Raw genomic sequence first — 27,708 nt, forward strand, 5'->3', positions numbered from 1 at the left:
TCTAAGTATTTCTCATATTAAGCAAGACCAATGAAATATACTGCATCATAACCACCTAGAGCAGCAGTGGAGAACCTTTTTTTCTGACATGGGCCATTTAAATATATCATCATTCATGGCCATACAAAGTTATCAATTTAAAAATTAGCACATAGTGTTGTTATGAAAAAAGCTCCTTGGGTGGGGGAAATAGCATAATGGTTATGCAAACAGACTCTCATGCCTGAGGCTCCAAAGTCCCAGGTTCAATCCCCCATACCACCATAAACCAGAGCTGAGCAGTGCTCTGGTATTTCTCTCTGTGTCTCTCTCTGTCTGTATCTCTCTCAAAAATAAAATAAATAAAATAAAATAAAAAATGAAAAAAGCTCCTCGATTTACTGAATTTTGAATCCACTTGCAGTTGCCTTGGCAGGACCAGACCAAATGGGCTAGAGATTCCTCACCTCTGACCTAGTAGAAAATTCTGAACCTCTAAAAGGATGTTCTGTATGTATGATATGGAATGATCTTCACTACATACTGTCAAATGAAAGGAAGGTGAGAAACAATGCATTTCAGTGTATTATTTAACACACATAGTGGTTAATATGTTCCAGGCATGTCACACTTTTTGTGTAAAAAGGGCAGGGAAATAAGATTACATAATCACATTTGTTTAGAAACAGATCAAGTCTGAGGAGAGAAAAAAATAGTAACAGGTTATCTGAAGGGTGGGCTGAGCATTATACTAATGTAGTATATCGTTAAATACAAAAAGAAAGTGCAGATATGTAAGTAGTATATTAACTTTTGCATAAGAGGGTGTGAGTCTATTTTTATCTGTACACATGTATAACATTTAAGCAAGCTTACTTATTTGTGAGAGAAGACAAGAGAGAATCAGAGCATTACTCTGGCACATGCAATGCTTCGGATCAAACTCAGGACCTCATGTTTGAGAGTCCAGTGGTTTATCCACAGTGTCATCTCCTTCAAAGGTAAGAAATTGTTTATGTAAGTCTTCTCTTGGAGGAATGAGAGGGCATTAGGCAGATAGAAATGAGAAGAGATTATCCATTGATTAATGTGTAAATATTTTTAATTTTTGAAACGTGAATGATTAGCTATTCAAAAAATTAGAAAAAACAAAGAAGTGTGACCGGGTGCCACAGGTCCATCTCCCCAGAGGTTCATGAGACTAACAGTCCTGTGCTGGAAATGATTTCAGTTGGGGTTTACCTGAACAATGTGGGAAAAAATATCCAGGGGATAAGGGGTGCTGGGCCACTCCCCACAAGACAGCTCTGTCCCATTGGACTGAGTCTCAGCTCCCGATAAGGTGCTGCAAGTAAGAACCTGTTTAGTTCAGTGCTCAGGTCCACAGCTTGGGAAAAGGGCTAGTACTACCTCCACAGAAGGGTAACGTGGCTCACAGCAGCCACAGCAACCTTGGGCTCCTGGCCAGATGTCATCTGGACATGTACAGAACATATCTTTTGTTTCCGTCCTGCAGGTGAGCCTGGTATCTTTTTTAAACATTTTATCCACAGCACTGCTCAGCTCTGGCTTATAATGGAGTGTCAGGGATTGAATCCAGGACCTTGAGATCTCAGGCATGAAAGTTTTTTGTATAATCACTATGCCGTCTCTCTGGCCCAGGTCTTACCTGGACCATTTCATCATTCAGCACAGTAGAATCTTCAGTGCTAAGCAGGGCTGACTTTTGTCCACGGTCTCCCATGAACTTGTCTGTAGGGAAGGGAGTAAGACAGCATTAGGAAGGAGGGGGCTTCTGGAACTATCATAGAGCATACAAAACCCACCCACCCCCGCCCCTGCCAACACAGTCTGCTGCCAAGCCACTGCAGAGGGAACTTGGCCTACTCCCCTCTCCACCCTCTCCTGTAAATAGCTACAAAGCCAAGACTGAGATTCAGGTGAGGGTCAAGTTTCACCTTGAGAGGCAAGACAATCTCATGGTCAGTTTATAGACCAAGGCTCTATAAACCAAGGCTTTATAGACCAAGGCTCCTTTGTACGTATTTTATTTCCTTTTTGGTGCAACTGGGGTCTTGCATATGTGTTATTTCAGTGCTCCAGGCCACTTTTAATTCTGACAAAGTGTCAGAAAAGAAAAAGATCCAGAAAGATATTTTTTTCACCAGGGTATTTGCTGGGGTTCGGTGCCAGCACTACAAATCCACTGCTCCTGACAGCTATTTTTTTTTTTTTCCATTTTATTGGGTAGGACAGAGAGAAACTGAGAGAGGAGGAGCAGACAGAGAGGAGAGAGAGAAATTTGCAGATATGCTTTGCTACTTGTGAAGTGTTCGCCTTGCAGGTGGGGAGCCAGGGGATGAAACCTGGATCCTTGCATGGGTCACTGCATTTAGTATTATGTGTACTTAACCAGGTGCACCACCACCCAGACCCAGAAAGATCTTTAAGATATATTTTAATTTTTTTTTTTTTGCCTCCGGGGTATCATTGGGACTCGGTGCCTGCACTACGAATCCACTGCTCCTGGAGACTATTTTTTTCCTTTTGTTGCCCTTGTTATTTATTGTTGTTGTTATTATTACTATTGTTGTCATTGGATAAGACAGAGAGAAATTGAGAGAGGAAGGGAAGACAGAGAGGGGGAAGAGAAAGATAGACACCTGCAGACCTGCTTTACCGCTTATGAAGTGACCCCCTTGCAGGTGAGGAGCTGGGGGCTTGGATCCTTATGCCGGTCTTGCACTTGGTCCAGTCCCCGATATATTTTAATTTTTTTAAAAAGTAGAGGTATGGGGGGGGCTGGGCTTCACAAGTGGTGAAGCAGGTCTGCAGGTGTCTTTCTCTTCCTGTCTTTCCCTCCTCTCTCGATTTCTCTCTATCCTATCTAACAGTAACAACAAACAATAAACAACAAGGGCAACAAAAAAGGGAAAAAGTGGCCTCCAGGAGCAGTGGATTTGTAGTGCAGGCACCAACCCCCAGCAATAATTCTGGAGGCAAAAAAAAAAAAAGTAGAGGTATGGCCCAGGTAGAGCCAGTGGCTGGAGTTTTGGACTTGAAAGCCTAAATACCCAGGTTTAGTCCCTAGTACTGCACGTGTTGTGTGTTGGAGGAATGTTCTGGTTTTCTTATCTTCTCTTTCATGTTGAATGTAAGTAAGTGCTGTATGGTGGCAAAGTGCACATATTACCAGGCATAAAGACCCAGATTGAAGCCCCTGGGTCCTGCACCTGCAGGAGGAAAGCTTCAGTAGTGGTGAAGCAATGTGGCAGGTGTCTGTCTCTCCTTCTCTACCTCCTCCTCCCTATCAATTCCTCTCTATCAAATAAAATAAATAAGTTTTTTTTAAAAAAAATCTTAAATGAACCAAAGTCATCAGTCTGGTACCTAAAATACTGGGAGTATTTTCATGCTTAAGACTTCAATATTTCATTCACTGTGCCACCTCCTTGGCTGCAAGTGGTGATGATGATGATGATGATGATGATGATGATGAATTTAAAGTAAAGGTCTGGATAGGTGACTTAGTGGTAGATACATGTCTTACTCAGGCAAGGTACTAAATGTAGTACTCAGTACTAAATAAAAACAAGACAAAAACAAATGTAACACAAAACATGGAATGGTGGTCATGGTGAAACTTGGATTAAGTGTGGTGTATTGCAGAAAAGCAAAAGAACACTAGAGTCGGATGAGGTGGGGAGGAGGTAGAGAAGGTATTGGGGACCTAGAGCATGATGGCAGAGAAGAACTTAAGTTGTTTTTGGAAGAAGTATGCAAACATGTACCAAGGAGAAATAAGAATCTGTACCCACATATTAACAACTATCCTGTGGACCATTAATTCCACAATAAAAGCATTTGAAACAAAAAAAAGTGAAGCAGTACTTTGATCTCTCTCACAGACACACGGAAATATAGAAAAATGTACTTTATGCTAATATGATAACATCTGTATTTTTAAACTTTATTATTTTACTTGATAGAATAGAGAAATTAAGAGGGTGGGGGAGAAAGAGAAGGAGACGGTCAGAAAGACACTTGCAGCACGGCTTCACCACCCTGTAGGTGGGGACTGGAAGCTTGAACCTGGGTCCTTGTGCATGGTAATATGTGCATTTAACCAGGTATGCCCCACATCTGTATTTTTAAATTGTATTTAAAAACAGGGCTAATAATGGCTAGATGAGCCAGCATCCATGGAAAAAATATGAAAATTTATATTGTACATCTTTCTGAATTCTTACCCATATGACCTCATTAGCTAGTCACACAATGACAAAAGTTAAGTCACTCTTACCCTTCTTAGAACACCCTTCTTCCTAAAGGAAGAGCAGTAAGGGCTGACCAGACAATTTTGTCAGCGATTTCTTTAATGAGGACCCAGTGAGCTCTCCAAACCTCCCTTTCCAGGCCATCCCGCAGGAGGCTAATGGACTATGTTCCTTGTTAATCAGAAGCCTTAATTCCTCCCAAACTCTAAAAGCTGCCAAGAACCCAGAAACCCTATTCCCTGCTGTCTGCAAAATTTGCCCCCTAGGAATGTATAATATACTTCATTACTCCGTATGCTTACATGGTCCCATTATTATGTAGTCCCAAAATTCACAGGACAGTAGGCTACCTACCTATCCTGAGGTGGGAGGGTGCTAACAACAGAAAAGGCAACAGTCACATCCTCCAGTCTGTCTCCATACAGGCTGTGTATTCCTGTTGTGTCAGAGGGCCCTGCCCCAGCAACTCTAAGCCAAATTCAGTTGGGTGCAGACCATACCAAGGAGCATGAGTCAGGCAGGAACAAGCTTCAAAGACCACTCTGCCTGAGGTAACCCAGCAGGGAAGAGCAGAGCAGAGCAGATTCTTACCCAGATAAAAATAAAATAAAACAAAACTAAAAATCACAAGGTAGCTATTATTGCCCCCATTCTGACTAGTTAGGGAACAGTTGCAGAGTTAAGAAATATATAGCAGGTCCACAACTACAAATAGCAGGACCAGATTTCAAGTAGCAGGCAAGCAATGGAGAATATGGGATTTAAGTCTAAAAGACTTGAGTTCAAATTCATACAGCAAGAACATATGGAGGCTGCTTCATGTGGAAAATGGTTAAGGATTAATTGGAATGATATTCATACATTATGACAATTACCATAGCACTGAGCACTGTCCTTACCCAGAGCAAGATGTATTAATGTGCAATTCTGCCTCCAACTTCAGGTCTTTCTCTACACCAGAGAAACTGTCTTTCAGAGTAGATAAAGTATCAGAGGCAGTCTTTACTTCTTTGAGGGGTGACATATGGAAGGGAAGTGACAGAGAGGACGAAAAAGTGTAAGAGGGAGACTGGCTTAGTCTGCATTTGAAGTGAACCACCTTTTTAAAAAACAAAACAAAACAAAACAAAACAAAACAAACAAAAAAGCCAGAGAACCTGTGACTTTGGAGCCTCAGGCATTAGAGTCTCTTTGTATAACCATTATGCCATGTACCCCTGCCCCCTTTATTTTTTCTAAACTTTTATTTATTTAGATAGCAGAGAAAAATTAAGAGGGAAAGGATTAGAGAGGGCAGGAGAGAGAGAGAGAGAGACAGAGAGACACCTGCAGCACTGCTTCACTGCTTGTGAAGCTTTCCCCCTACAGGTGGGGGTTGCGGAGCCTGAACTCAGGTTGCGCGTCCTAATGTGCACTTAACCAAGTGTGCCACCACTCAGTCCCAGTCTTTTTGTTTTATTTCATTTGTTTATTGGATAAAGACAGAGAGAAATTGAGAGGTAAGCAGGAGACAGAAAGACAGAGAGAGGGCTGGGGAGACAGCACAATGGATATACTACAGACTTTCATGCTTGAGGCTCCAAAGTTCCAGGTTTAACTCCCAGCACCAGTGTAAGAGCTGAGCAGTGCTTTGGTCTTTCTGTATCTCTCATTAAAATAAAATATTTTAAAAGGGGGGGGAGAGAGAGACACCTGCAGCACTGCTTTAAAAATATTTATTTATTCCCTTTTGTTGCCCTTGTGTTTTTTTTAAATAAATTAAGTTTTTATTTATTTATTTATTTTCCTTTTTGTTGCCCTTGTTGTTTAACATTGTTGTGGTTATTAATGTCGTTGTTGTTGGATAGGACAGAGAGAAATGGAGAGAGGAGGGGAAGACAGAGAGGAGGAGAGAAAGACAGACACCTGCAGACCTGCTTCACTGCTTGTGAAGCGACTCCCCTGCAGGTGGGGAGCCAGGGGCTCGAACTGGGTTCCTTACACAGGTCCTGGCGATTTGCGCCACGTGCGCTTAACCCGCTGTGCCACAGCCCGACTCCCGTTACCCTTGTTTTATTGTTGTAGTAATTATTACTGATGTTGTTGTTGGATAGAACAGAGAGAAATGGAGAAAGGAGGGGAAGACTGGAGGGGGGTAGGTAGACACCTGTAGATCTGCTTCACCGCCTGTGAAGCGACTCCCCTACAGGTGGAGAGCCAGAGGATGGAACCAGGATCCTTACTCCGGTCCTTGCACTTTGCACCATGTGCGCTTAACCCGCTGTGCTATCGCCCAACTCCCTGTTTTACCACTCTTGAAGCTTTTCCCTTGCAGGTGGAGATTGGGGGTTGAACCTGGGTCCTTGTTCATAATGTATGCTTTCTATTGGGTATGATATTGCCCAGTCCCCTTGACTGTAGCTTCCTCCCCTTTTTGTATTATCTTTAATTTATTTATTGGATAGAGATAGACAGAAGTCAAGAGGAAATGGGGTGATAGAAAGAGATAGCTGCAGCCTTGCTTCACCACTTGCAAAGCTTTCTCCCTACAGGTGGGGACTGGGGGCTTGAACCTGGGGGCTTGAACCTGGGTCCTTGCACATTGTAACATGTGCGCTCAATCAGGTGCACCACCACCTGGCTCCAGTGGCACTTTTTTTTTTTTGTCTCTAGGGTTATCACGGGGCTCCACGCCTGTGCTCCTGAAGGCTATTTTTTCCCTTTTGTTGCCCTTGTTGTTTATTGTTATTATTAATATTTATTTTTCCCTTTTGTTGCCCTTGTTTTTTATTGCTATTGTTGTTATTAATGCCGTCGTTGTTAGGACAGAGAGAAATGGAGAGAGATGGGGAAGACAGAGAGGGGGAGAGAAAGATAAACACCTGCAGACCTGCTTCACCACCTGTGAAGCGACTCCCCTGCAGGTGGGGAGCCGGAGGCACGAACCGGGATCCTGATGCCAGTCCTTACGCTTAACCCACTGTGCTACTGCCGACTCCTTGTTATTATTGTTGTTATTGCTGTCATTGTTGGATAGGACAGAAAAATCGAGAGAGGAGGGGAAGACAGAAAAGGGGAGAGAAAGACACCTGAAGACCTGCTTTACCGCATGTGATGCAATCCACCCTCCTGCAGGTAGGGAGCAGGGGGTTCGAACCAGGATCTTTATGCGGGTCCTTGCGCTTGGCGCCATGTGTACTTAACCTGCTGCGCTACCACCTACCCCCCCCCATGGCTTTTTTTTTTTTAAATGAGATATTTTACATTCTTTGAAGTAGAGGATGGACACCTCATAGAAAAGTCACTGGCTTGCCCAGGAAAACTTCTAAGGCACTTGTGGGAACATGAATAGTATTCTCTGTAAGCCATGAGTAAAGGGGAGGCTGGTAAACGGTAAGCCCTGGGGCAGATCATTACAACTTCCTCCTAGATGCTTCCTGGCACCACAAACTTGTGTCACTGATTTCAAAATGAAATCGATCTGAAACCATGTCTCATTATTACTCATCTCTCTTCTCCTTCACCTTCTAACAGCTAGTGAAGTAAGCTGATTCCTGTTCCTAAGAACAGCCTTGCTCTGAAGGGCCAAGTCATGAAGCATGAATGGGCTTGTGTCAAACTTTCATTGGCAAGTTGGTAAGCACTGATGAAAACACAGGACAACAAACCATTCAGACCATAACATTAGAACATAGGGGTCAGGGGAAAGCTGATCCTGGAAGAGAACACACTGTTATACACAAGGACCTGGGTGTGAGTCCCTGGTCACCACATGGGAGCATCAGGCAAAGGGGAGGTTTTTAGAGCAGTGAAGCAGCACTATGGGTCTCTCCTCACTTTTTCTTTCCCTCTGTCTGGAAAAAAGTAGTAAAGTCTGCCAGGAGCAGAGTAATTGTAATCATGTACATATGAAACCCTAGTGGAGTGGGGTGGGGAAAAAGGGTAACGAGACAGGACTGGAAAATAGAACTAAACACAGTTTAGGTCTACACCCACCTGATACCTTAGACAATGTCATTTTGGCTGTTCTCCTTTCCTTTCTTATTTCCCCTTTTCCTTTATTTTTGGATAGACAGAAATGAAGAGGGGACTGGAATAGAGAAAGGGGGCAATAGAGAAATACCTGTAGCACTGTTTCACCAGTCATGAAGACTTCCCTCTGAAGCTGGGGACCAGGGGCTTGAACCTGGGGTTTTAGCTCAAAATGATGTGTGCAGGCTTTACCAGGGGCGCCACCACCTGGTCCCCTCATCTGACTGTTTAGGACTCGCTTCTTCCATCGAGATTTGGAATCAAAGTTAATGAAACTGATAGAGACGAAGGTAAACACTGTACCAATATAAATCAATAGCATTCAGCACTGAGACAAAACACACAATTTCTAGATTATTGCTGAGGAAGGGAGTTGGTAACCTAAGATTAGTTCCAGAGAAAATAAAAATCACTTTGGCATATGTGATTCACTCTGGCAGCACATACACTAAAATTGGGATAATACTGACAAGATGAGTGTGCCCCTGTGACATGCAAATTTGTTCTGTTTCACTTTTTTTTTTTTTTCTGCACTAGATAGAAAGACATCCAATGGAACCAGGAGTCCCTGGCATGTGTTCAAAGCTTCTCTCTACGGATCATCCTGAATTAGTGCCACTGTCAAACTTGGGCAAAAAAGCACAGAGTCATTGGGATACCAGAGCTGTTAAAAATATAGATTTTAAAATAGACCTATAAGTCTATTTTGATGGATAATGGGTTGAGAATTCATGTCAAGCCTGCTTTCAGGCTGGAGTCACCTAGACACCTTCAAACTTTCATCCTTGAAGACATCCTTGAAGGTGGGGAATTTGTCTACTCACTCATAATAGGAATGTGCTATGTCATCTGCCACAATTTTGGCCTTATTGACTATTCAGTCAAAATAAAAGCATTAATCTCTTTGGGGACATAATAGCCTTCAAGTGATCAGTCCTGACCAGATTCTCTGTTGAACTTTGGGCATCTGACTAGAAGGATAATGTTATCAGTCTGAAAAGGTTGTAGCCAGAAGACAGCTTACAGGAAATGGGAGCGCAGGTAAGACTGTTAAGAGAAATCACCATTCTATAGTTTGATTTAGAGACATGCCTAAAACATAAACAAAAAATATATCCATACAATTACTAGTAGGCTATAAAGGAGCATTGTGGATGTGGCCTGAAATAAGATCCTGGCATTTACCTGAGTAAAAACTACATTTTTAAAAAAGAGTTATTTATGAGAGAAAGAAATGGGATCAGAGAACACCACTCTGACACATGTGGTACCAGGGATCAAACCCATGTTTGATTCACCAGGACCTCATAATTGACTCTACTGCTTTATCCATTGTGCCGTCTCTGCAGTAGCAAAACTACATTTTAAAAATATTCTACTTTCTAAGAAATATACATGGCTTGAAGCACAAGGCCAGCATAAGGATCCTGGTTTGAGTCCCCAGCTCCCCACTTGCGGGGGGGGGGGGGGAGGGAGGGGAGGTCACTTCACAAGCAGTGAAGCAGGTCTGCAGGTGTCTTTCTCTCCCCCTCTGTCTTCCGCTCCTCTCTCCATTTCTCTCTGTCCTATCCAACAACAAAGGCAACAGAAAGGAAAAATTGACCTCTAGGAACAGTGGATTAATAGTGCAGGTACAGGGAGTCGGGCTGTAGCGCAGCGGGTTAAGCGCAGGTGGCGCAAAGCACAAGGACTGGCATAAGGATCCCGGTTCGAACCCCGGCTCCCCACCTGCAGGGGAGTCGCTTCACAGGCGGTGAAGCAGGTCTGCAGGTGTCTATCTTTCTCTCCTCCTCTCTGTCTTCCCCTCCTCTGTCCATTTCTCTCTGTCTTATCCAACAACGACAGCAACAATAATAACTACAACAATAAAACAACAAGGGCAACAAAAGGGAAAAAATAAATAAAATTAAAAAAAAAATAGTGCAGGTACAGTGGTCTGGGAGGTGGCGCAATGGATAAAGCACTGGATTCTCAACCATGAGGTTCAATCCCTGGCAGCACATGTACCAGAGTGATGTCTGGTTCTTTCTCTCCTCCTATCTCTCTTATGAATAAATAAACAAATTCTTTAAAAAAAATAATGCAGGTACAGAGCCCCAGCAATAATCCTGGAGACAAATAACACCTCTTCTAGCTCTACGTAATTCCCTTCTAAAGAATGTTAGAATTTGTAATCATGCTTATTTAGTATTATCCCATTTTCTGTCTGTTGGTCATTACACCAGGTCTGCTGCATTGCTTGATGCTGTGGTCTATTTACATAATCACTGTTTTGCCTGAGACCCGCCCTGCCTGCAGGGCATTGGTTTAGTCCCCACTGGTTAGATGGAAGCTTGCTACTTTTTGTGCTCCGCCCCATCTCCTAGTCACTTCCTTTTTCCAACCTGCCACTTCCTTCGCAGGAGGTATAAAGGCAGATTCTTTTCTGATCAATAAAAGAGAACTGCATTGCATTCCCACTCAGCCATGAGTTTCTGGTTGTCTCTCTCCCACCTGTGAAGCGAGCCTGGCATCTGTCCTTTTTTATTTGCCTCTACAGTGCTCAAAGGCACAAAGATTGTGCTGAATAAGCTGTGTTAAGTCCTTTGACCCAGCAACTTTGGTTCTGGGAGTGCATTCTAAGAAATATGTGTATAAATCAGTCCTGTTGTAATAATACTGCTACTATTTCCATCACTAAAATCATGTGTTCATTTGCTAACTGCATTTCCATATTCCAGCTCATTTAACTCTTATCACAACCTTAGTGAGATTCTCATTAGGATCTTTTTCATAGGTGAGGAAACTGAGGTACAGAGGTTAAGTAACCTACCTATGTTTCCATAGCTGGTAAGTGCACACAGATTTAATTCAGGCACAGTGGCTCTGGAATGCTAGTTCAACACTATATATTATAATAGCTATGATTCCATGAATATTGTTTCACTTATATGTAAATTTTGAAGAAATGCAAATATCTCAAATTAAGTATAATGAGTCACATAATTTCAAAGCTGGAGACTAGCAAATTAAAAACATCTTCTTAGCTCCCTCACCCCACATGTACACTTCACATATGTTCATGAGTTATGAATTATTAGAGGTTTTTAAGAATGTATCCTTTACATCAATGTAACTACCTGGCACAAGAATGTTTATTGCAATAATATTTGGACTTAAGAAAATGACCTGTAAGTCCCTGTTGGGAGAGAAAATATGACCAGAAATGTGTCCTCTTAAAGAAAAAAAAAGGGGGAGTCGGGCTGTAGCGCAGCGGGTTAAGCGCGCAAAGCACAAGGACCGGCATAAGGATCCCGGTTCGAACCCCGGCTCCCCACCTGCAGGGGAGTCGCTTCACAGGCGGTGAAGCAGGTCTACAGGTGTCTGTCTTTCTCCCCCCCTCTCTGTCTTCCCCTCCTCTCTCCATTTCTCTCTGTCCTATCCAACAACGACAACAACAATAATAACTACAACAATAAAACAACAAGGGCAACAAAAGGGAATAAATAAATAAAATAAATATTAAAAAAAAAAAAAAGAAATGCTTGCTAGCTAGATTCTGGAAAAAAAAAAACTTGAAAAAATGTATTTTTGCTTTATTACTTTGAAGATCACTCAAGGAGAACTCCTGCTAATAAGTGTTGCTGTTTTGTTGTCACCAGGGCTTCACTGAACTTCACTGAATGCATGACTGTTATTTTGTTTTTTCTTTTTTTAAAGATTTTATTTATTTATGAGAAAGATAGGAGGAGAGAGAGCAAGAACCAGACATCACTCTGGTACATGTGCTGCCAGGGATCGAACTTAGGACCTCATGCTTGAGAGTCCAATGCTTTATCCACTGTGTCACCTCCCATACCATTGTTTTTTCTTTAACCAAAGCAGTGTTCAGCTCTGGCTTCTGGTGGTGGTGGTGTGGGGATTGAACCTGGTACTTTGAGAGCCTGTTTGGAGGGTCTAGCAGGGGAGCAAAGCTACTTGTATACCCTCGACCGAAGACCAGTCCGTCTATTCGGGGAAAGCCATCCTCTTCGACTGAGCATGTAGCTTTGGGAGGGACATACATGGAGCAGCGAGGAAGGGGACATCTGCCTAGCCAGCCAGATCAGCCGAATCAACCCTGGTGTTCAATGGGGTGACAGATGCCGCAGCCAGATCACCCTCACATCCTGAACCTGGTACTTTGAAGCCTAAGGCATGATTTAAAAAATTTTTTTTGCATTACCATTATGCTATCTTCCCTGCCTCTTTCTTTCTTCCGTCCTTCCTTCTTTCCTTTCCTTTCCTTTCCTTTCCTTTCCTTTCCTTTCCTTTCCTTTCCTTTCCTTTCCTTTCCTTTCCTTTCTTTCCTTCCTTTTTGAGAGAGAGAGACCAAGACTGAGACCACTACAGTGAAGCTTCTTTCAATGCAGTGGAGACAGATATCGAAAGTAGGTTGTGCATTTGAAAAAGCAGTACACTATCCAAGTAAGTTATTTTGCTAGCCTGGGCTGTTCTTGTCTCATATATAAAGAGAGACAAACACCACAGCATTGAACCATTCTCCAGTACAGTGGTGTATGTGTGTGTGTGGGAGGAGGGGGTGTGGACTAGAACCTGGTCATACATGGCAAAGCAGGTATGTTCCCAGGTAAGCTATGTTACCAGTCCAAAAAAGTTTGATAGAATACTTCTGAGTTATGATTAAAATAAAATTTTTAGTGATTCATGTTTTTTTTTTTTAATTTATTATCTTTATTTATTGGCTAGAGATAGAAATTGAGAGGGGAAGGGGAGACAAAGGAGAGAGACAGATACCTGCAGCCCTGCTTTACCAATTATAAAACATTATTTTACTAAGCATTGTTTCATGACTTTATTATCTGAATATTTCAAAAATGTCTGGGGTGGGGGAGATAACAAAAGGACGGGCCAAATGTTGGCGCACCTGGTTGAGCGTACATGTTACAAAGCTCAATCAGGTGCGTTAACACTCAGCCCATTTTTTGTTTTTCTATTAGAGAACTGCACAGCTCTGGCATATGGTGGTTTAGGGTATTAAACCTGGGAGTTTGGAACCTCAGGCATAAGAGTCTTTCTGCATTAACCATTATGCTATCTCCCCTACCCCAAACGCTTTTGAAGTATTCAGACAATAATGTCATAAAACAATGCTTAGTGTAAAATAATGATTAACAATTGACATCATATCTTATTAAGCTTGTTGCAAAGCCTGTCTTAAAGGTATCATTCAAACATAAAAGCTTAATTTATCTGGATGGGCTTAAGATGGGCAATTCTTTCAATCATCTTTGGACAGTAGTGTACAAAAGCAATTCCTGATATATTTCTAAAAATACAAGCACTCTAATTTTTATGTTAACTCCATCCTACTTCCACATCTGTAAACAATAAGAAAAAAAATTTTTATTTTAAAAGCTAAACTTGTAGTTAAAGAAGCAGTTAAAAAAATATACCTGTATTTGTCTGGAAAGATGGCTATGATCTCAGCTATATAAGCCAAGTTGCAGAATGATGTTTGCACACATGACAGTTCATTCTTGTTTTTATAATTTGTCTAAGCACATATTTGTTTTTTTGTATAGAAAAATGTCCACAGGATTCACATTAAACCATTAAGTATGCTTATTCTTAGAGACTAAAAGAAAAACTTTCATGTGCTTATTTCTGATCTGCTTCTAATAAGTAGTAGTCCAGTTCAGTAGTTACAGTTCAGGCTGCTTACATTTGAATTTAAGTTCTGCAGTTTACTACTTGTGTGATCTTGGGCACAGTCACTTAACTCCTGTGGATTCAGTTTCTGTGTTTCTAAATGGAAATAATAACAACATGTACTTTGGGGTCAGGCATACTCAATAGAAAACATGTTATTACTATGTATGAGAACTCAGGTTCAAGTCCCTGACTTCTACCTGCAGAGGGGAAGCTTCATGAGAGGTGAAGCAGTGCTGCAAGTGTCTGTCTCTCCTCTATTTCATTGTCTTTCTGCTTCCTCCTGTTTTTCCCTTTCTATTTCTGTCTCTCACCCTCTATCAGAGAACAAGGGTGGAGGGTAGATAGCATAATGGTTATGCAAAGGGACTCTCATGCTTGAGGCTCCAGAGTCCCAGGTTCAATCCCCTGCACCACCATAAACCAGAGCTGAATGGTGCTCTGGTTAGAAAAACAAAAAAAGAACAAGTTAAAAAAAAGTTAAGATAATATAGAAAGAGAAAGATAAATAAGAGATTATCTCACTCATTGCTAGAAGTTGAGAAATAAGAATAGAAACACAAAGTAGAACTCAGACTGGGTTTGGTATATTGCCCCAAAGTAAGACTCTGGTGGGGTAGAAGGGGAGGGGCGTTCAGGTCCTGATGCATGATGGTGGAGAACCTAGGATGAGAGTGTTTTGTGGAAAACTGAGAAATTTTACACATGTATTGGCAAATTATTTACTGCAAACCATTAATCTCCCCGATAAAATATTTTTCAAAGTTAAAAAATAATAGGGTTGAGAAGACAGTATCATGATTATACAAAATGACTTTCATGTCTAAAGCTCTGAGGTACCAAGTTCAATACCTCCCCAGACACAGCTCTTAAGATTTTTATATGTATTATCTCATTTAGCCACCAAAACATTCCTTGAGGTATGTACTACTTTTATTATTATTGTTATTAATTACTTTTTCTAACAGAGCACCGTTAAGCTCTGTCTTATGATAGGGTCAGAGAACGACTCTTTTGCCTCTGAGGTTTAAGCATGCTAGCTAGTTCTCTAACAGGTTTTGTCCCAGCCTTGGGGGAATTTTTGTTTTTTTTGTCATCATTTTGCTTAGAATCAGTTTCCCAGACTGGGGAATGTTATGCATGTACAAACTATTGTACTTACTGTTGAATGTAAAACATTAAAAAAAAAAAAAAAAAGAATCAGTTTCCCAGAACCTATCTACAATATTATGGATGCACTATATTGGGTAAAGACCCAGTCGACTGGCTCAACTCCACATAAGCGACATAAGATAGTATGTATGGAGGAGGATGATATGATAGCTGGCTAAGCATATTACCATGCACGAGGACCTGGGTTAAAGTCCCCGCTCCCCACCTGCAGGGGAAGGAGTTCACAAGAAGTGAAGAAGTCTCTCTCCCTCTTTTGTCTGCTCCTCCCCTCTCAATTTTTCTTTGTCCTATCAAACAAAAACTTTTTTTTTAAACAGGAAAAAAAATGGCTGTTGGGAGTGATGGATTTAGTATGAAGGTTCCAAGCCTTAGTGATAACCCTGGTGGAAATGAAAAAAGAAAAGAAAAAGCTACCAGGTGGAGAAGACAGTATAATCGTTATGCAAAAGGCTTTCATGCCTGAGACTCTGAGCCCCCAGGCTTAATACTTTGCAACACCATAATAAGTTAGAGTTGAACAGTACTCTGGCCTGTCCCTCCCTCCCCCCTCAATCTCATTAAAATAAGGTAAATAAAATACATAATAAAAAGCTCTCCAAGCAATTCTGAGACTCCTGACGCAGAGCAGGCCAAAAGCAATTTAAGAATGCAACTAAGTCTCAGTTGAGGAATGCAGAATTTTGGAAGCAGAGGACCATAAAAAAAAAAAAAAAAAAAACACAAGAAAATAGCAGGTCTTAAAACTCTGGTGGGAAGTCCCAGCTGCGGCTGGCTCCACAAGGAGGAGGCAGGGTGTGGGCTTGGCATCTTGTCCTGGCTTGTATGTGGAAAGCCCACAAGAGTTGTCTTTTCTCCCTGCCTGAAGTTACAAGATGGGGCTCGCTTAAGAAACCAATTAACCTTAAGTAAGACAACTCAGGATAGTAATAGCCAGTCCACCTGCCTGGCCAGCTCTGCCCTTCAAATGACCCATCAGCAGTCTGTCTCTTCAGAGCTCTAGGTCAGAAGGCACTTCCCACATCAAGGTGCAGGAACTGGGGCAGGGTAATTTGCCTTGGGTTAAATAAACACTGTAAGAATGCGATCTAAAATCCCATTTTCCCCTGTGGGTGCCAGGATGTATGCTATCAGGTCTGCCTCCACCAGAGTTCAAAAAAAAAAAGGCAGAAGAACTTCAAAAGGACCTAGAGTGGAAGGTAAGGAAGAAGTATATACCCTTATGGTTTTTAAACTTGGGAAGAGCCTCAGAAAAAATACATGTGCACATACAATTCCAGAACAAAGACTTCTGAAAACAAAATGTGAAACCTGTGGTTGAAATCCCTGAACAAGGTTACCCAACATCTACCCTCCAACACAGGTTTTCAGTTCTTGGTAAGAAAGACTGAACTGTGAACGAGTCCTCTGTGGTCACACTGGGGTTCCTGAGATTGAGGAGGAAAGCCTGGAATCATGTCTCCACAGCCTGTCTCCCAATCTGTTCTTAAGGTGTTTCAGAACATTTGGGGAGCAGAGATCACCCCTCCCTATGGTGCTGTGTGTAACCAGAGAGGCTCTCTTGAGGCAGCCTGGCTGTGTGGCCCTGGCTCAGTGCCCTCTCCTCAGAGTCAGACAGTGACAGAGCCAGAGCAATGAGCGAGTGACTTCCAAGCTGGGTGCAATGTAGGTGTATATTTGGCATCCTTTCTTGGGATTAGGTGCTTTGGGTCACTGAGCAAGCAGCAGGTCCCTGGCAGCCCCAAATTCAGCAGGACCACAACAGTGCAGCCTGGAGAGAATTCTGTCAGCTTGAGGAATTCCCAGCCCACTGATGGATGCTCTGGCTAACTCACAACTACAAGGGCATACAGATTTGCTTGGGGGAGGGGGACAGCCTCTCCCCCCCTCCCTCTCCCTCTCCCTCTCCCTCTCTCTTTCCCTCTCCCTAGTGGAGGGAGGTTCTTGAAGCAAGGGGGCTGTGGGGGAAGGGTGAGAGAAGACATGATAAATAGCCAGAAGCAGATTCTTCAGTGAAAACACTATCAGACCTGGTATCTGAAGCCTCCCTCCTGGCTCACATCCTAAAAAGGAGGCCAGGGTCCTGGACAGGCATCTCCCCTCCCTTCCCTCTTTCTCTCCCTCCCCCCAACGCCAGCTCCTGGTGATTAACAGAGACCTGTGGTGGGAACAGGAATTTGAAGCTGGTTTAGAAGTTAACTATTTCCAATCTTTCTCTAACTTGGACCTCTTTCCCTTACCCACCAACTCCCAAATGATCCCAAAAGATCTCACCCTTTAGGGAGTCAGTCCTAGGTTCAAATCTTAACAATTTATGAACTGGGTGACCTAATTACAAAATTGCAAGCTTAGTTTTCCTACTCAGTTAAATGGAGCCAATCAACACCTTTCTACCCTCACCCCAACCTCCCACCAGGGCTTTTAGGACTAAAGAGGCTTATTATGACAAGTCCATAGTTTTTAGAGCCTTTAAACTCTAGATAAACGGCATTTAGGTTATGTATGTTTTGTTTTGTTTACAAGCTATTGCTTGCCAGTCCTGCTGCCTGGGTGGGCAATGCCAGGTAACAGTGCAATAAGGACTGAAAAGTCAGCAGAGGCTGGCAATATCCTCCAGTCTGGAAATGTCAGGAAAGGGGGAAAGGGGTGAGAAGGGGTGCAAGAGGTGACAGCCAGCATACAGCTCCAGAGGAGACTTCAGAGATGCTGGCCTCCATGGGGGGCACTATGGGGGATGTCAGCCACACCTTCTGTCTTTCCTAGATACCTTGCTGCCTCTGTTATAGGGTGCAACAAATTCCAAGGTGGAGCAGAGCGTACTTTCTTCTTCTGCCTCCCTCCACTTCACACACCGTGGTCCAGACAGAATAATTATGTATAAGTTCCCAGAACCATTATACCTTCCCCACATCAGGAACAAATCCTACCACTTCTCATGCTCCCTCCCTAACTCTTCCCCAACCTCTGGCTTGGACATTACTTGGTGACTGTGACTTGGTTTCACCACCACCACCCCCATGCACATGTCAGCATCCCTTCCTATGTGACTCCTTTCTCTCCCCTACTTCCCAGTACAGATGTATTTTGTCTGTCTCTTCCACAGACAGGTAGGTGGTCCATGAAACCTGGGCAGTACACATGTTTTCTTCATTAATGTATCCCCAGTATGTAGAACAGTATCCTGGCACTATATGAAATGAATAGGCTTTATGAACATTTTCTAAGAATTCACCAGTCAAGTTGCCTGGCTGCTCATCCACTTCCTCTTCTAGTAGATACCCTTTCTGTTTGAAATAATGTAACTAACAAGCAACAATTTATGGATAAATGAAGGGAAGGACTCCTTTCCAAACACAAAGGATGTGACCAAGTAAATAATAAAGACTTTTATCAGCCAGAAACAAATGATAACCAAACATCTAGAAGGAATGGGTTTGGCAAGGAGACTATTGAGGAAGACGGTGGGGGTAGTTGAGTCTAGAAGAGATTCCATTTGAGTCAAGAAGAGTCAGGAAAAAGCTGACTTCTCAGTACAGATTAATCCATTAATTTTCAGCTAGCCCAGTAATTATACTCCCAAGTATGCAACTAACAGATCATGTGTATAGTTTCACCAAAAGACTGAAATACTGTTCACAGCAGGAAAAAAAAAAAAAAAGGGAGAAATTTTTCTTAAATGCTCACCAACAGAGCTGTGAACAGTCACACAATGAGTACTAAGTAATAATAACGGGGATCAGCTACAACTTTATGCTACACAAGAAATCTCACATGCAGTGAAAGAAGCCAGACCCAAGAGGCTATTCCTTATGATTCTATTACAGAAAGTTCAGATTATAAGCCCACTGTGGAACTAGAACCAGGAGAGTGAAGTCTTGAGGTGACTGTCAGGATTGAGATGGGGCATTTGAGACACTGGTAGCTTTTTCTTGACTTATGTATTATGTACATGGATATTTTGAGTTAAGTGATGTTCGCTGAGCTGTATTCTTACCATGTGGGTACTTTCGTCCACATATTCAATAACAGTGGTTCTCTGAATGGAGACCAATCAGTCTCAGCATTAAAACCTCAAGTAATTTGAAAACCTCTCCTCCATGTGTTGCAGAACTGTAGGTTTCCAGCCCAAGAAATTGCTCACCATAAAGCAATGTCCTCCTCACACAGCAGGCAGGTGAGGGCAGCCTGTACTGGGTAACCTAGGAACAGTGCCATGTGAGGAGATAGAAAAGGAGACTAGAGGTTTGAGACCTGCTCCCCAGGCACAAACTAACAAGTGATGTGGGACAGGCTCCAGTAACTAGTCTTACCTGCTGCTGAGCCAGGAAAAGCAGCCTGCCAAATCCCAAACCCCAGTTCCTAAATATCCATTCCTCAGAGGCAGAGCTATTGGGCACTATGGAATCCCCCTGGGCCATGGAAGCAAACAATCAGGTTTTCAATCTTGGCCTAAGTGCTGACCTCACACCAATTTTACCCCATTATACAGTTTAGGGAAGCTATCGCAGCTGCTTTGCAAGATAATTGTAAGTGTAAGAAATAACTAAGATGCAGCCCAGGAGGTGGTGCATGGACTTATAAGCATAAATCTGAGTTCAATTGCTGGCACTGCTTGCACTAAGAGTGATGCTCTGGTTTTACCTGTCCCTTTCGCTCCTTCTCATAAGTAAATTAAAACTTAATAACAAGGGAGTCGGGCTGTAGCACAGCAGGTTAAGCGCAGGTGACGCAAAGCACAAGGACCAGCATAAGGATCCCGGTTCAAACCCCGGCTCCCCACCTGCAGGGGAGTCCCTTCACAGGCGGTGAAGCAGGTCTGCAGGTGTCTTTCTCTCCTCCTCTCTGTCTTCCCCTCCTCTCTCCATTTCTCTCTGTCCTATCCAACAACGACAACAACAATAATAACTACAACAATAAAACAACAAGGGCAACAAAAGGGAATAAATAAAATAAATATTAAAAAAAAAACAAACTTAAAAACAAAAACAAGGAGTCGGGCAGTAGCGCAGCAGGTTAAGTGCATGTGGTGCAAAGTGCAAGGACCAACGTAAGGATCCCGGTTCGAGCCCCTGGCTCCCCACCTGCAGGGGAGTCGCTTCACAGGCAGTGAAGCAGGTCTGCAGGTGTCTATCTTTCTCTCCCCCTCTCTGTCTTCCCCTCCTCTCTCCATTTCTCTCTGTCCTATCCAAGGATGATGACAACAATAACAACAACAACTATGACAACAATAAAAAACAAGGGCAATAAAAGGGGAAATAAATACATGTAAAATTTTTTTAAAAAAAAAACAGCAACAATAAACACTAAAATAAGACTCTCATTTCTCCAAAGGCAAGGACTTCATTTTGTTCACTGTTTTTGCTGCAATTCTGATATATGCAGATGCAACTACATGTTTACTAAAAGAACAAATGAAACAGGAGACAGAAACTATAATGGGGCTTCCAAAATGAAAGTCAGTTTTTACACCACAAGCTGAAATAGGCAAAGTCATCTTGAAGTTACCTCATGCTCAGTCAGGTTCATTACTGAACTTAGAAGTTTCCTACCAAAGCTAATGAAGGCTAGCTTACTCTTATCCACACACTGATTAAGGCTGCATTGAACCTGCTGAGGGGCCATAATGAACTGTATTTGCTTTACAGCTATTTAACCTCAACTGTTCCACCATTAAAGTTGGTCGCTCACCTTTAATTACTGCACAAGTGTCAAACAAATTCCTCCCACCCAAATTTCTTTTGTCTTTGTTTTCAGAACGAATTTGTAGAGTTGGAGTGAGCTAACAGTTTCTTGGCTGTCCACCCCTCCTGATTAAAAGCTCACTCTTGGGGGGCAGAGTGGTGAAGCAAGTACTACAGGTGTCTGTCTCCTTCTCTATCTCCTTCCCTCTCAGTTACTCTCTATCCTATCAAAGGAAAAAAAAAAAAGGAAAAATGGTCTCGGGGAGCTATGTTGTGCAGGCACTAAGACCCAGTGATAACCTTAGTGATGAGAAAAAAATAAAAAGCTAGTAGCATAACTAGCTTTTTTAAAAAAGTCACTCTGGGGGCTAGGCGGTAGCATGGTGGGTTAATTGCACATGGTGCAAAGTGCAAGGACCCGGCAGAAGGATTCTGATTCGAGACCCCAGCTCCCCACCTGCGACGGTATGTGGGGGGGTCACTTCACAAGTGATGAAGCAGGTCTGCAGGTGTCTTTCTCTCTCCCTCTGTCTTCCCCTCCTCTCTTGATTTCTCTCTGTCCTATCCAACAGCAACAACAGCTGTAACAATAATAACAACCACAACAAGGGCAACAAAATGGGAAAACTAGCCTCCAGGAGCAGTGGATTCCTGAGTCCCAGTTATAACCCTGGAGACCAAAAAAAAAAAAAAAAAAGTCACTCTTGGTCTAAATTCACTGGACCCAAGGGATGCATTGGATCGACCTTCTCATGGTGCATCCCGTGAGTACCCATTTATTGGGGAAACTGACGATCCTTCCTAGCCGACTGAATCCACATGGATCCCAGTCACTTTCAAAGCCAGCAACAAGCAGACATCAGGCTCAACCTGACGCTGTTGACTGGCTACGGAAGAAGGGCAAACGCTAGAAGAAGAAGAAGAACTGGACCCAAGAGATACAGACTAACCACTCTCTTATACAAGAATGTTTCTGGTCAGAAGTTGAAAAAGAAGAACAGAGAGGGAAACTCAAAGCAGGATTTGACTGAATTTGGAGTAGGGCACCAAGTAAAAACCCTGGGTTAAGGGTGAGGGTGTATGCTTGGTTTCATGGGGTGGGCAGGGGTGGCGGGTGGGGGATGAGATGGGACATAGTCTTTTGGCAGTGGGAATGGTGTTTATGTACATTCCTATTAATCTGTAGTCATATAAATCACTATTTAATTAATATGAGAGGGGAACAATTGATTGAATGTCTCAAACTTTTTAATGCACAGACCACTGGCTGAGTCTTTGATATGTTGACTCTCTTAAAAACTTAGACCAGGGAGAACAGAAGCAACCAGTGGCACAGCTATATACAAATAATACCAAAGGACATAAATTATGGTGATGGTGTGTACGATACAGCAAATTCTAACAAAGGGATTTTTCAAAGTTAACCCAATTGCAAAATAATATGATTATAGCAATTTTTTTATTTCTTTATTGGGGAATTAATGTTTTACATTCCACGGTAAATACAATAGTTTGTACATGCATAATATTTCCCAGTTTTCCATAAGTAGAAAAAAAAAAAGAATGTTTCTGGAAACCTCTATGTTAAAGAAGGAATAAATGACTAAGTTGCTCTTGGGACAGGACTGTTGTTAGTGGCTGTGAGAGTTGGCATCCCAGCATCCCAAATTCTTTTTTTATTCTTTTTCGCCTCCAGTGTTATTGCTGGGGCTTCAGCTGGTGTCTGCACTACAAATCCATTGCTCCTGGCAGCCATTTTTTTTTTTCAATTTTTTGGATAGGACAGAGAAATTGAGAGGGGAGGGGAAGGGCAAATAGACAGGGAGAGAGAAAGAGAAAGAGACACCTGCAGACCTGCTTCACCACTTGTGAAGTCACCCCCCCCCCCCCGCAGTAGGTAGGGAGCCAGAGGCTCGAACCAGGACCCTTGCACAGGTCCTTATACTTTATACTATTTATGTGCTTTTTTTTTTTTTTTGCCTCCAGGGTTATTGCTGGGGCTCAGTGCCTGCACTACGAATCCACTGCTCCTAGAGGCCATTTTTTTCCCATTTTGTTTCCCTTGTTGCGCTTGTTGTATTTGTTACCGTTGTCAAAGCTGTTGTTGTTGTTGGATAGGACAGAGAAATCGAGAAAGATGGGGAGGACACGAGGGGCAGAGAAAGATAGACACCTGTAGACCTGCTTCACTGCCTGCAAAGTGACCCCCTGCAGGTGGGGAGCCAGGGGCTGGAACCGGCATCCTTACACCAATGTGCTTTGCAACACATGTGCTTAACCCGCTGCAATACCGCCCAGCCCCCTCATACTATGTGCTCTTAATCCAGTGTGTGTCCCCTTCTACCCCCCGATTCTTCATTCCATCTACTTTTCACCTTCTGGTAGTGAAAACTGCTGGGGAGTGTATGTTAGAAGATGGCCCTGCAGTAAAGTACCTCCAATAGCAGAAAAAAAAAAAGTCCAGCTGGTGAAATAGCTCAGTCTATTAGAGAACTAACATACATGCCCAAGGTCTGAAAAGCTAAGGTTCAATCCCTTGCAACATCTTATGCCACAGCTAAGTGGTGCTCTGGTTTCTCTTTCTCAAAACAAATTATATATATGTACATTTTAAAAAATGTATGTGAATTTGGGATTCAGAAAATTCCATTCAAGTCCATGCTGGTCACCACATTGATGGTTTTGGTGAAACCACAATCACTCATGTTTTATCTGTAAAACAGACAGACTTTCACAAGACTTGTGATTCATGCAAATTCCTACCGGGTCTATAAAGTGTCTGGCCCTGGGCATATACTTACAGATCAACATCATGCCTGAGACTCTCAAAGAAGCTCACGAACTATTTAACCTAGTGCAGTGAAACCTTTAAGTCTTTCCTCTGTTTCTCTACCTTTAAAACTTCCAGCAGGGGATCTGGGTGGTGGTGCAGCTGGCTAAGCACACATAACTTGAAGTACAAGGGCCCTGGTTCCGGCCCCTGCCTCCCCACCTGCAGAGGGGTCACTTCACAAGCAGTGAAGCAGGTCTTTTTTTCCCCCTCTTTCTCTCGATTTCTCTCTGTCCTATCCAACAAGGACAGCAACAACAATGATAAACAACAAGGACAACAAAAGGGAAAAAAATGGCCTCCAAGAGCAGTTGATTTGTAGTGCAGGCACCAAGCTCCAGCAGTAACACTGGGGGGGGGGGGGGAGAAGAAAACTTCCAGCAGGGCTGAGTTACAAGGTTTCTAAGTCCCAAGTCTAAGATTAAGAGCTCAAGTTATTTAATATTTACCTTACCTGCTTCAAGAGACTATCAGGAGGGTAAGGCAAGCTCAGAGTTGTGGGAGAGCTTTGAAGAGAAAACTGCATGCAAACAAAGTATTAATTATATCAGATAATTTCTTTGAGCTCAACTTCATAGACACCTGTGATATTCCTAACCCAGGGGCAACTGTTCTTTTGCAATATGGAAACTTTCAGTCTGCCTGGCCAAACCAGAGAGTTTATACCCTCAGGATAACCCTTTCAACAAGGCCAGATCCGTGCTGTTACAAAAAAATGGGGAGTTAAAAGATGCCAGTATGATTTTGTTAGGGAGTTACCATTTATTGGGAGAGAGTGGGTTCAGAAACTTGTGTTTACTTGATTATTTTTAAATGACTTCTTAAGGTCTTATTCATTACATATGCAGAGAGAAACAAACATGAGAGCAAGAGAAAAATCAAGAAATAGATTAGACCACTCTGGCACATGCAACACTGCAGAACCTCAGGCACATAAATCCAATGCTCTACCAGCTGAGCTACTTCCCTTGACACTTGCATTGACTTTAAAAAGAAGGCAGCCATCCATTTCACTGAAGACTGTGCTAAAAACCCCTCATATTGCAAAGGGGTCCAAGGTTAGTCAGGTACATTAACCCACCCCTTATTATAGCCTAGGTGTGTTCCTGGAGTAAGCCCACCATTTTCTCAACTATAAACCAGACATCCGAGAAAGCAGAATTTTCTCAAAAGGTTTAAAGCCTGCCTGACGTCACCAGGAAACACTTGCCAACCCGACCATGAAATCGAAAACCTGCAGCTTCCCCTCAACAACCTCAAGCTTGGTAAAATGACAGTTAATCTGATATTTCTTGCTTCAGTAAGAAAGATAAGGCACAGACAACACTCAGAGTCATAGCCTGCCTGCTATTTGAGACTGTAGTCAGAGAACTTGACAATGAGATAGAGGGGTATAGATTTGGTAGGTCTGGTTAGCAATAAAGCTTCCTCAGGGAGCCGGAATTGAATTTGGGGCCCTGCCCAAGTTAACATTTTTACAGGTTGGCTGAGTTGCAGTTTGTTAGCCAGTCGGTAATAAACCCATGTGCAAGAATTTAAAGTTTATGAGGCATGGCCTCTTAATGCCTCTCCTCGACTCCCTATAACCAAGAGTTTAAGGAGCTTGGCCTAGCCTGAGTGTTAATTGTTTTGTCAATCTGCAGAGTTATTGGGGAAAGAAAGGAGTGGGGAGGAAAGACTTCTACAGTCTTAAGACTCTCAATTCTCTTTTAGAGAAACAAAGGAGCGCCATTAAGTTCTGTAAGTATGGAACCCCATATTCTAAGTGTTCGGATTTGTGTGCTGAGATGGAGACATCAAAGAGAAAAAGCTAAGTAGTAACGGCTTTTAATTATTTTGAAAACCAGATAACTACATTCTCTTAGCAGAAAAATGCACACAAAAGTTCTCAAACAATTTCATAGTTTAAGGATCCTCTCGAACCCCACCCAAGGATCCTGGAGATTACACCTCTGTTTAAGAACTTGGGTTTGATCTGGTGGAGAAACTCCCACTGGCCTGGATGGAGAGGAAAGAGGCTCCCATTAACTAGCAGTTGCCTGGATCTCATAACACACTGGTTCTTCCATCAAAGTGACCCCTATTCTCAAGGTTTTGAACTTGAGGGGGAGGAAAAAACAAAACAAAACCGGGAGATCAAAAATGTGCTTTGATCTCTCATCCAGCACCCTCGCAGTTCAACCTTCTAGTTTGGGACCCCTCCGCCAACCCCCAGGCACCCTAGCAGTTCAGTCCCAAGGCATGGGGCTGGGGGGGTTGACGGTGTCCCTGGCCCAGGTGTGCCAGCCTTGGCTCCCAGGCAGGCTGCAGGGGCGCAGGCCCTCCGGGCAGGGCAGAGTTAAAGCTGCATTCCAACTGCGGGGAAACAGGGGGGCTGGGAGGGGGAGCGCGAAGAAGAGAAACAGACCTGGTCTGTCGGTCAGAGACACAAAGCACCGTGCTGCACAAAGGGGGCCCGAGAGGGGCGAGAGGGGCGAGGGGGGCGAGGGGGGCGAGGGGGGGTTGCCCCGGGCACGACTCATCCCCACACCTGCGCGGGAGGCGGAGAGGAATGTGGAGGCGCATTCCTCCGCGGGCGGCAGCCGGTGCGAACCCCCCACGTCTGGGCTGTGCGAGGAGCTCCGCCGCCTCGCACCCCAAAGCTGGGCGTCGATGTAAGTCACCCCGAAGGGCTGCACGTCCGAAGGTGTTAGGCTGCCCGGCCTTCTCGGTCTGCCGCCCCGCTCCCTCGAGGCCCGCGGGTGCCCTCTGCGCCTCCCCCAAAACCTGCGGGGGCGCTGGGAACCCCCGGGCCGGGCTCCCCGAGGGTCTTACCTCTCCCGTGCGCCTGGCCTGCCTCCAACTCCGCGCCTCCCGCCTCCACGGTCACTTCAGCCTCCGTGAAGCCCTCCTGGAACAAACCGGAGGCCGCGCACGGCAGCCAGTGAACCTGCGCCTGAGGGAAGAGAAGGGGGGCACAGGGTCAAGTCGCGCCCGGAGGACCTTCTCACCCTACCCCGGGGAGACCTCGCCAGCTCCCCAACTCCTCCCGCCCGCGGAACCCAGACGCCGGCCCCGCCCGCCCTCCTGGGGGCATCCCGACGAGGCGGCCGAGTACCTGGAGCAGGAAGAGGAGGAGGGACGCGAGCGGCACCGGGGAGAGCCCCATGGTCGAGGGGAGGTGAGGCGGCGGCCGGATGACTCTGGAGCTCCCGCTGCCCGGGCGCCCGAGCGAGTAGCGGAGGGAGGGCGGCGCCGGGGGCGGGGGCCAGGTGAGTGCAGGCAGGTGCTGATTGGCCCGGCGCCGTCAGGTCCCGCCCCCGCGCAGGTGGAGCCGCAGCCGTCAGGGGCCCGGCGCCGCGAAGCCCCCTCTGTGCCCTGGCGAACCCCCTTCTCGCCCCCTCCTGGCTCCTCCCGAGCAGGTCCGGACCGGAACCCAGGCCGGTCTCGCAGGTTCTGGGTTCACAGATGTAAAGAGAAAAAACAAAACAAAAAACTGTCCACCCCACTTCTCAGACTCCGCAGGACTATAAGAAAAAAACGTTTCTGTGCCTTGCGTCTACAGTGGGAGAATGAGAAAAAAGTAGAAACATGCCTGCACCCGACTAGCAGCAGAGGCACCCCACGAGGCGCTCTGCTCCCCGAAGCTTTGATGGGGCCAGGAGTGTCCACCCACACCCAGCTAGCACGGGGGCTGCCCTCCGCGCCCCCTCCCTCGCCAGCTCTCCCGGACCGCGAGGAGGACTGAGCCCGCAGATCTGCGGCAACCTGCGGGAGCACCCTGACTTTCCTTGCACCATCCCACAAAGAAAGGATACGAGAGACGGTCCCAGAGTCAGGCGTTGCCGACCGGTGCGATTGCAGAGAGGAGGTAGCAGCCTCATCTTCAGCGTCCCCACTCCAGCCCCCCCAAAGTGGGACAAAGGACTAGCTTTTCAATTGTACGAAAAAGTAAATAAAAGCGATTTTTTAAAATTTAAAATACTGAATATGATCTAAGTTACAAGCTGCGCAAAGCAGCCATCCAGAGTCAGCCTTTGGAAGACTGCAGCCGATAAGCAGGGGCCGGTCGGTGCTTCCTTTATGCCCA

The 27,708-nt window shown here is 44.2% G+C and overlaps 1 protein-coding gene across 1 annotated transcript in view; it reads right to left on the minus strand.

Moving 5' to 3' along the window:
* The window catches only part of CDH3 (cadherin 3), a 49,791-nt gene extending 22,989 nt beyond the window's left edge, over nt 1-26,802 (minus strand). The window contains exons 1-3 of the mRNA XM_060185287.1: nt 26,737-26,802; nt 26,454-26,574; nt 1,649-1,731 (exon numbers count right to left, since the gene is read on the minus strand). Of these exons, the coding sequence (XP_060041270.1) occupies nt 1,649-1,731; nt 26,454-26,574; nt 26,737-26,787 (255 nt within the window). The 5' untranslated portion in view covers nt 26,788-26,802. The remainder of the gene's footprint in view (nt 1-1,648; nt 1,732-26,453; nt 26,575-26,736) is intronic.
* Between the last annotated feature and the right edge of the window lie 906 nt (nt 26,803-27,708).

Source organism: Erinaceus europaeus, chromosome 2, assembly GCF_950295315.1.
Source record: "Erinaceus europaeus chromosome 2, mEriEur2.1, whole genome shotgun sequence".
Classification (NCBI taxonomy): domain Eukaryota; kingdom Metazoa; phylum Chordata; class Mammalia; order Eulipotyphla; family Erinaceidae; genus Erinaceus; species Erinaceus europaeus.